The sequence below is a fragment of the Centroberyx affinis genome, unplaced genomic scaffold (assembly GCF_046629955.1).
Source record: "Centroberyx affinis isolate AG114_WGS23_722 - 3 ecotype Tasmania unplaced genomic scaffold, CSIRO-AGI_Caff_v1 ptg000194l_1, whole genome shotgun sequence".
Lineage (NCBI taxonomy): Eukaryota > Metazoa > Chordata > Actinopteri > Beryciformes > Berycidae > Centroberyx > Centroberyx affinis.
Window position 1 is genome coordinate 173516 of NW_027278887.1, and position 10028 is coordinate 183543.

Sequence of the window (10028 nt, forward strand, 5' to 3'; positions counted from 1 at the left end):
TCCCGGATGTCGGACTTTCCCAGTAGCACCTGAACGCTGCAAGATTTCATTTCTCCATTGAGCAATAGTGTGTGTGTGTGTGTGTGTGGGGGGGGGGGGGGTCTCATCTATTCACTTAGAAATGCATTTTTTAGCTGCAGTCATGGCCAGATTTAAAAAAAAACCCAAAAGTGTTATTCTAGCGGAGGTGAACGCTGCAAATATTTTAAATTCCCTGTCACCATGACGCAGGTTTGGTTTGGTTTCCAGGTCTCCCTTGTAAAAGAGAAATTGCTTCCCCATGGGACTTCCTGGTTAAACAAATTTAAAAAAAAAACAATGGTGCATGTCCAGGTCATGTGCACAAGATGGCACATCTCCACTTTACATAGGACAGTATGGTGTTGCCTCTCTCTTTCTGGTTTGACATATATCTTGTGATGTATGGCTGGGTAAACTATAACTTCCAGGTGGATATCAAACAAACAAACACAATATTAACAAAACTATATTTTCAGAAAAGCATTAATTTATGCTTTTTCCCCTTCAAAAGACCCTATCCCCATATAACTTACATTAGTCTGATAATACTTACTATGATGTATACTGTGAATTTACCTCATAAAGATTCCTGCCAGCCCTTAAAAGTAAGGTAAACTACAGACTATATCCTGTGTACAAGTTTGAGTTAACATAGTTTGAATCTGGTGCAAACAGCTTCTTTACAGAAAAGGACGATATCCCAACATAAGTGAATCAGAATACATAGGATATTTTTTCTGTTGATTTTCATGTATTTGAAATATCTATTGTGTGTGTTGTAAATGTCAGCAAAATTAAGAAATCATATTGGACTCCATCAAACAAAACAACAATATGATAACAACATGAAAACAAGTTATCAGCTGTGGAAAATTCAAGTAGAAAATTTACTAGATAAATAAGCAGCATGCACTGGATACTTTGATATTTACTTAGACGCTTGTGTGATTAGATCTAATCTCAAGGCTTTTTGCCTGACAAAAATCAATATGGACATTGACATAATACTGACTCTTTTGTGCAATCCTCTCCTCCTTTGAAGTGGAGCCTTGAAGAAGTGGACCGGGCCGATTTTGGAAAACAAAAACACCTTTGAGGTCTGGAGGCGATTATGCCAGATACAGCCTGCTACCTGCTGCGTGGGAGGAAGTCAGGGAGAGAGAGAGGGAAACCAAATGACTTCCCCTCGGTAGGCTACCGACACACAGTCAGGCGCAATCTTTCCACTCAGCTAAATGATGCCTCAAAGGTTTGTCCATATCAGTTTTTTTTCCTGTGCTGCGTTTGTGTTGAGAGTTTCGGCCCAGACAAATGAACTGAAACTCTAACGAACTCTAAATGCAGTACCAGTTCACGTTAATACTGATTTGTAGTTTATTTTACATATTTAAATGCCAAATGAGTCTTTAGTACAGGCTGAGAAAAACAGCTACGAGATAGAAACGGTATAGCCTACACACTTGCCTTCTCCACAACCACGCTATGTCAAAGATATTAAGAGTCTGGCTTCGCTTTATGCTTTGGAGAACGTTCAGAACTGTTGGGGCGGCCGCTCTGAACACGTGAATATGGCAGTCAGCAGTTTTGGGAAAAGGTAGAACAACCCCTCTGAGGAGTTTGCAGTCTCTTTGGTTGTTCCAGTAGTAAATCTCGGTGTATCTGCTCTTTCGCTTCGCAACAACAAGAGTGCGCTCCGGGGAGTGCGAGGAGCGGAACCTGCCGAACAAAATTACTTTCTCTTCTCACAGCAAGATTTCTGGCATTCTGAAAACTGTCCATATTGTAGCTAAGAACTGTGAAAAGGTAATGGCATGGGACCAGGTAATAATACAAAGACGTGTTGGGGATGTTAAGGTTCTTTATTTACCACTGTTGATGTGACATTTCATTGTCCTCGTCCATCCATAAGACATACTTCACACAGACATTCACCGTGTTACAGGATGCAGCTTCGACACAGCAAGGAGACTCGAGTTTCATTCCGTGCTACGACTTTAGAACGCGACTGTCATGGACTGTCGTGCCGAAGGACATCTGTAACTTGAGAAAGCCTTTCAAAAAGAGGTTTTTAAGGCAAATGCTTCAAGGAACATGCTGTCAAAGCGTTTCATAAATACTTGATGGGTGATAAAAACGTGGTTTTGATCAAAAGCTGCACTAGGCTTGCTGACTTGTGACCACTTTTGTGGCTAGCTCCAGCAGCAGAGGATATCTGAGCGTCCTGTTCCTCCAGGACTCCGGGATTCCCTGTAGGCCGGTCTGAAAAGACATCAAGATGACAGCTGAGAGCATCTGAGGAGCACAAAGCTTTCAGCATATCAGAGCCCATAACTCACCAAAAAGGGCTCAATGCTAGACGATGGTTGTGTGAAGCGATAAAACTGGTTTTACAGTACTGCCGACTCTCTGATACAGTAAACTGGGCTCGATCAAACTGTTAAATCAGTAGACAAGACAGACTCGCAGATGAGTGGTGTTTGAAAGATGAACTTTCCATTTCGAAAAATGTCTGTCAAATATAGAGGGCTTTCAGGTAATGTAACACACCCTCTGGTGGCCATATTGGAGGTCTTCAGCTCTTGGTAACAAGTGGCTTGTATTTCAAAATTTTCTACTCGGTTAGTCTCAAAAGAATGGATTAGACATTCTGTGCTGTTTTGACTGGGAACTGCATGTCGTCATTGATACATCTGAACGATTTTGATGTCAGCTTGTTAGCTAGCTAATCAAAGTATCTGGTCAGCTTAATATCTTGTTAATTAACACATCTGATTTGCACAACTATGCTACATGGCTAGTGGCCAGTAGTTACATGTTAACATTAACAACTTTGCTAAATTAGCCTGTTGGCTAGTTAGCTAGCAACAACTCAGAGTGTTTTGGAGTAGAGACTAGGGCTAAAGACAAAAGACAGTTTCACAGTGTCACAGTAACTTAAATTTGGAAACAAATCTACGTTATCAATATTTTCCAGATATATCTCTTTTTGTAGCCGAGTTGTTTTATGTACCTGTGCCCCAAAACAGGCTCCTATGAAGGAGGCTCGGCTGGCGGTGCATCCCCCGCAGCGCATGGTGTCCCTGACCGCCTCGTCCAGCTGGCTCAGCGTCAGGACGCCATGAAGCGCTCCCTGGAACGCACCGGGCAAGGCTGCACAGAGACACATTCAACATGAGAACAGCAGACTGAGTCATGACATTAGTCATAAATGATAAGTCCATAAACAATGATTCTTATCATGCAACTGATTAGGGTTCGACCAATATGGGTGGTTGAAGGCCAATTTGATACGAACGCTGATATTTGGTACCAAGATTCAATATCTTTACATTTGACATTTTTTATGCCTAGAAATTCCAAATATGTTCAAGTATTTAGTGTTTACACCAGAATTGGAACAAATTAGAATCAATTCAGGTTAAGGGCTTCCCATAGACAACCGGTGTACTGATCAGTTCTACAATAAATATGTAATCAATCAAACTTGATTATATCTATTATTTCAGAGGTGGACAAGCCTGACTGGCCATTATCAGATTTTTAGTAGAAGGCCAATATCATCCCCAAATTGATATATCAGTCCAACCCTACTAGTGATCACAGTTTTACTTTTACATTTTTATAATAGCTTTTTCCCAAATGCTATTCATCCATTTTGCAAAAACAAATGCAGTTCACCGTTCAGTTCAGAGGAAGTGTTCTCATTTTGTCAGAAAATGACTTAAGTTACCCACCGTCCTTTAAAAAGCACCATAAGTTGTTACTTTTACGATATCGAAAATTTTGTACGAGTATGTGTCCCTGCAAATGAAGGATCTCGCATTTCGGAACAGAACTCTTCACATGTATATTAAGTGCGCTTTCACCCTTGTAAAAGCTGGGACACTCAGCTCAGCGGGACGGCGGGGAAATAAAAAGGGAGGAGAAGGGGAGGCCATTAGTCTGGAGATCAAAGGCGAGAGTACCTTCTAACGGATACACCGACAGGAAGGCTGTGCGAGCCGTGCCAAGTCAACAGACCTGGATCCCGCTGCTACCTACCTCATGTGTTTGTGAACACAGCAGGTATGAGCTGTTGGGAAGTCTTGGCTAGGTTGTCCTTCACCTGGTGGATGTGCGCTTCAGCAGAGACACGGGAAGAGATTTAGAATGCAGTGTTTAATGTTGAAACAGTGGTTGCTCACAGTGATAACACACATTAAGTCTTTTACATCTTTGTTGTAATGCGTTACATTTTGATTATGAAAGAGGAATGTTTCTTTTTGATTGACGATTAATAACGCTGCATGTAGCATTTTGTGTTTCTCAAAATTCAGACCTTGATAACAGCCAATATGCATTCAGACCAGGTAAGCTAACATGAAGTTGAAAGTATGCAGTTAAAACGATTCCTGTTTTGTGCCATAAAGCAATCTAGCAGATTTCCCGCCAAATGGCACACAATGTAAAATACAGTGTAGATGCCGGTAGAGGCTGCCAATCTTCTCAGCGATGGTCTTGTGTGTCTTGTGTTTACGGTAATCATACTTATGTCTCAAAATGAATGTGATTTACTGATGTTAAAATGCTACACGTGGCACCTTTAATCACACACAGTCAAATGAAGCCTTACCGATGACAGCCTTGTCCAGCTCCTGAGGGTTCTGCCTCTTCGGGTCATTCAGCTGGGCCAGCACTGCATCCACAGCATTGGGATCAGGACCGTTCAGAATGAAATGCTCGATAAACCTGAAGTCAGACACACAGTAATGTTGATGATTTGTTTGGAGTCCAATGTGGTTTTTGTATTTTGCATTTTCCTCCTTAACAAGCCATGGGCGTTAATGTGGTAAGCGGCGCAACACTTCCCCGTATCATAGCTGATTGATATTTTTGTCTTGTTCCTCTTATTTTGCCGCAACATGAACTTTGTCACTGTGTTTTGAAAAGTACATGCTCCCATATTCTTCTCATCCCTCAGTCTTACCTTGCTGCAGCCAGTGTCCCAGCCACACACATGTCATTGTTCTGGGTGACCCGTAAGGCTTCCTCCACTTTGTCCAGCATCTCGGCTCGTCCGGCGTACATGGCCACTACTGGCGCCAGCTTAGTGACACCGTCCATCTGACAGTCCACAGCACAGCCTCAAACACACACACACAGTACGATAATCCTAGAGATATCAACTTTGGAAGGTCTTCGTGAACATATGCTTTAGTTGTATTTGTACGGTGTGTGTGTGTGTGTCAGCTCTACCAGTTTCTGCGTTGCCGGCGTCCACATTTCTCATGAAAGCTTTCAGGCTCCCATTCCTCCATGGGCCGTCAATGGGGAGGACAGCTTTGGGACCTAATCAATTAAAAGAACAGCATTTTTAGGTGGTATGTGAAGTGGTGTGGTTAGCCCCTGATTTGACTGCTTATCAAGACACATGTATTGTGTAGATACAAACCGAGAAGTGGGGCTAAATGGCAAAACAGGCCAGTGGGGAATACAGTCCTCCCATGCTCATAGATGCCCATCCAAATCACATATTTTGTAATTGCGAGTCAGCCAAATTTAAAGTGGTAATCTGGTGTTTTTTCACTGCACTTCCCAGAGATCATCTGTCAACCAAAACAGTGTCCAGTACTGTGACGTCTTTTTCCTTGGATTTTCTGTTGATGCAGTTTGAGTTTCTCTCTTCTTTGTCTGTTCAGCCATGGTGGCTATCACTGCTCATGCTAACTACTCAGTTCTTCTTCTGTTTATTCCTAACAAACTGGAAACGTACTGCATAACGCATCACTTGTTCCAGAGGATTTTTCCCAGGAAAGACCTACTGTACCAGACACTGGGTGTTGCTGCAGCAAATGGAAAAGTTTTCATGATCTGGTGGTAGGTTGAATCACTATTGTGCTATAGCAATCAGTGATTGAGAACAGCAAATTGGGCGTTTATTTAAATGAAAATGTGACTTTAACATATTGTCAGCAGACTGTGAAACAGCTGATAACTTTGTAATGCTTACAGGCATAAAGAGGCTGGCAACACTATCCAGTTTGCGGTATCCTATGGTACCTAGTGGTGATTCATAGGACCACTGTATATGTATGGTATCCTGTCAGCAAAGGTACCAACTATCCAAAGGACTGGCTGGACAACAGCAGGGAAGAGGGAAGTGTGACTGTATGGAATATTTTATATGGAAAGGGAATTCCCCATGAGCAGGATGAGAAAACATTATGCACGGTGTTATCAGACAGTAACAGAAGAGCTCACATCCTTTTTGGCCATGTTAAGTTAATGATTGGCTCTGTCAGATATCACAGTGTTCACTTGTTATTTGGTGAGATTAGCAGTTATAAAACTGTATGGAAGAGGAACCGCTGATGGCCTACTGTACCTCCTTTCTGCCGGTAAGGATCATTGAGAGGCAGATCGTACACAGTTCCTGGGCCGAAGAACTTGTAGATGCGCTTGGTCAAGTCCTCCACATTGACATCTGTCGACACATGACATATCTTTAGAAAAAAAATCATGTTAAATTTCAGCTTTATCTGCACTTTGAAGAGTGTGTGACCTATTCCATATCTTTTAATTCCTCATTCTTTGACTGAATTCTGTTTTGTTTGTTCAATGTTATGCAGTCATGCTCAATAGCATCACGAAACAAAAAAAGTAGAAGGGCTTCTAGAAATTTTTAAAGGTGCTATGTGTGCTTTGATAAATCATTACCACATTCATTTTGAGACCTTATTATAATAACCATCAATAAATGAGACCATTACCGAGAAGACTGTCAGCCTCCACTGGCCTCTACGCTGCATTTCATCAGAATCCAGAAATCTGCCTTATTGCTTTACAGCACAAAGGGAGATTGCTTTATGGCACAAAACAGGAAGAGGGCGCTGTTCTTCCAGAGCAAACAGAGCTAAAGCTTTCAGAGTTTCTGGCAATGGCGAAGGAGTGAAAGACCAATGGTAAAATCACTTCCAGCATGTTTATCCTCTTTAGGATAAAAAAATTAAAGATTTTAAAACTACTACATGTAGCACCTTTAAATCACCACTTTTGCAGCCACTGAGCTGGTCTATCAAGCATCATATCACAGGTAGTCGCTGCATGTTTTGGTTTACAGCGTTCAGTACCTCCGCACTGACTCAGCGACTCCAACAAGACGTACGCCTGGTCTCCATAGCAGGTCTGCTCCCCCGTCGTCCGGCGGTAGAAAGGATTCGCCGACTGAGGCCGGAACTCCGGACTGGGCTCCAGATCGGCGAGAACTTCTTTAAGCTTGTCCGGGTTGTAGATCCAATGCATGGGCTGGGCTGTATGGGTGGAGAACACACACACACACACACACACACGTGAAAGAGAGAGAGAAAAAAGAGTGAATCCTGTGAATTGGACTGATATTTCTGTTTGTTTTCCCTTACATGGTTCACATAATTTATATACAGTCTGTTGATAGTAGATAGCAAATTATTTAAAGAACCGCTGCTTGATTCCAAAGCAATTATTTTACAGTAATACAGTAATTGACTGTGGAATTGGGTGCATTACGTGGGTGTTTGCTTTTAGCTCGAGCACACTGAGACAAGTCTGACAAGGCAAGTGAATCCTGAATCTTAATTATAACAGAATGTAAATCAATAACATGCAACTAATATCTGCGATTGCTCCCTTTAGTATGCATCATGACGTGTAGGAATGCCACATGACAGTAAAAACATATATACTTTCATCATAGCTAAATTATCATAGTTTCTATCAGTACTGCTGCTGTGCGATGTCAAAGTAAGGAACCACCCCTCTGCACCCTATCACCAGATGTGCAGATGTTGTGCAGACTGATAATGTTTCTGTGCAAGACTTGAGAAAAGAATGAAAAACCGTTTGAAACCAAAGCTGTTTTCCATGTTACGTAACATCCATATCCATAGTCATGAGATCTCCGGGACCCAATCCAGAAACGCAGCACGGTGCTAAATGAGGCGCCAGTTGCTCCACTTCTGGCTTCATTTAATATTTATGTCATTCATATGAAGATATTTATTCACTATCAAATTATAGGCTGAACTCATTATAGTGCATGATTACTCAAAGTGTAGTAAGAGCTAAACATTAATGTTCTGTGTATTTTGAAGCTGTAAATTATTTGTTTACATTTCGTGTGTGTACATATATTTTAGATTCCATTGTAACACCAAATATATAGGCTATCTATTTGGCTCCAGTATGTTTGAATTAAAATAGTATAAACCAAAATATACATCCATGTTGCTCCTCTTGTTGGACAGGTTAAAAAACTGAACCTTAAAATAATTCATGTTGATTATAATTTTATTTTAGTTTGAGCCTTTTAGACTAAAATTGTTGATTGTTTTCATATTTGTCACTCACTTTAGGTTTTTACTTTTATTCCAGTTTGAGGATTTTCCCTTGGCTAGTTTTGCTATGTGTTTTAATTAACTAATAACCCTGGTATAGATTTTTTCTTCTGTATAGGCATTTACATGAACCGAAAAACAGTCTGTTATCGTCATTAACATTCCTCATGAAATCAACAGGCACCACTAGCTGCAAGCTAACGAACTATCTTGTGGCTAATGTAGCCATTGGTTTCAATGGGGCATGCTAACAAGCTTTCTTTTAAGGCAGGTTTAAGGGCAAATGCTGGAACTTCATTCCCACAAAGTGACAAGTACTCAGGGATGAAATATAGCAGACCAAAATGGTCTGCTATTAAAGTGTCAAAACTACAGAACTTCCATACATAACAAAAATGAAACAAAAAAAATCAATATGTATACAGCATGAAGTAGTGGAACCCTTGAAAAGCATAAAAAAAAGCATCAGTTTATATGCAGTATGTAGCAATGAGAGGGATATGGGAGCTGAAGAGAGCAGATATGTGACTTGTAGTGTGGAAAGCCCTGCTGCTGCAGTGAACACCTCAGTCCCAGCACTGGTGTCACACACCAATTTATCTTACCTGCTGCATCTGCCACTGCTGCCCCAATAATGGCCCCAATGGCTCTGTCTGCCACACTCAAGGCCATCTGCTTTCATTATATACACAGAGGAACAGTATTAGTGGCTGAAACATGCAAGGCTTTTCATCACAACATCCAACATGATCCATGTTTTTAAAAGGCTTGTTGCTTGAAATTCATGTCTCTATATAAAAGAAAAGGAAAGAAAAATCCCACCCACTTCAATGTTATTTTATAGGAAAAGGTCTCATATTGGCAGTACCTTAAATACTCTTCCAGAATTAATGTACTTTTATGTTTAATTTTATGTGTATGTGACATTGACTATGGGCAGAAGTCACTTTTTCCCCCATTTCTATCATGTTTCTATCATTTATTTTGTTTTGGCCTAAAAATAAAAAGAGTTATCATATCTATTTATATAATACAACATGTGTTTAATGACGTTACATGTGCTAAATTGGTTAGGAAATCAATTTTATGCATTTCAATACTTTTAGCCTTCCTCAAAGTGAACAAAGATTTCATAATATTTTGTAAAATACTGTATGCTTAGAATATTAATGTGTGTATTTTGTCATACCTCTGGAAGTCCTTGAAGCGATACTGTGCATCATTATGGAGTGTTGAATTATATTTTATACCAATAGTACATACAGGCTGAAGTTTATACTTACCATAGAGCCCCTTCTTCACCTTGTAACGTTCCACTTGGTGTTGTAACTAATTGACTCACACTGTCAGTTATGTGACATGGGGAGGGTACACACACCATCTGCTCAGCCCACTGATAAGCATTCTCCAATGATGACCCAAGAAAAACAGTTTCCTACAGTATTGGAGGTGACAAGGCAGTAGGAGGCATGAACCCTGCAGGACTGGAGATATGTTGTAATGAAAGATTTAGAGATTAGAACTGTCTAAGTACAAGTTTGAGGACAGAAAGCAGGACAGGCATTGTGTCTCTGGAGGGTAATTAGTTGGTCTTCACTGCATTTCGTAGATTACGCTTATCTGCCTTTTGGAGTATGTTTGTCACTTCTAGAAATG

At 40.7% G+C, this 10028-nt stretch overlaps 1 protein-coding gene across 2 annotated transcripts; it reads right to left on the reverse strand.

Annotated features, from left to right (window-relative positions):
- Positions 1-1861: 1861 nt before the first annotated feature.
- LOC139660161 (crystallin J1B-like) lies at positions 1862-9731 on the reverse strand. 2 transcript variants are annotated; one of them, XM_071538243.1, is made up of 10 exons: positions 9656-9731; positions 8978-9044; positions 7131-7310; positions 6386-6484; positions 5257-5349; positions 4988-5144; positions 4634-4749; positions 4063-4140; positions 3032-3171; positions 1862-2280 (listed from the first exon to the last, which is right to left on the reverse strand). In XM_071538243.1, the coding sequence occupies exons 1-10, from the start codon at positions 9656-9658 to the stop codon at positions 2179-2181; spliced, it is 1035 nt and encodes a 344-aa protein (XP_071394344.1). In that variant the 5' UTR covers positions 9659-9731; the 3' UTR covers positions 1862-2178. The 2 variants fall into 2 exon arrangements, with proteins under 2 accessions (XP_071394344.1, XP_071394336.1); XM_071538235.1 differs by having other exon boundaries at positions 8978-9047; positions 9656-9728.
- Positions 9732-10028: the final 297 nt, after the last annotated feature.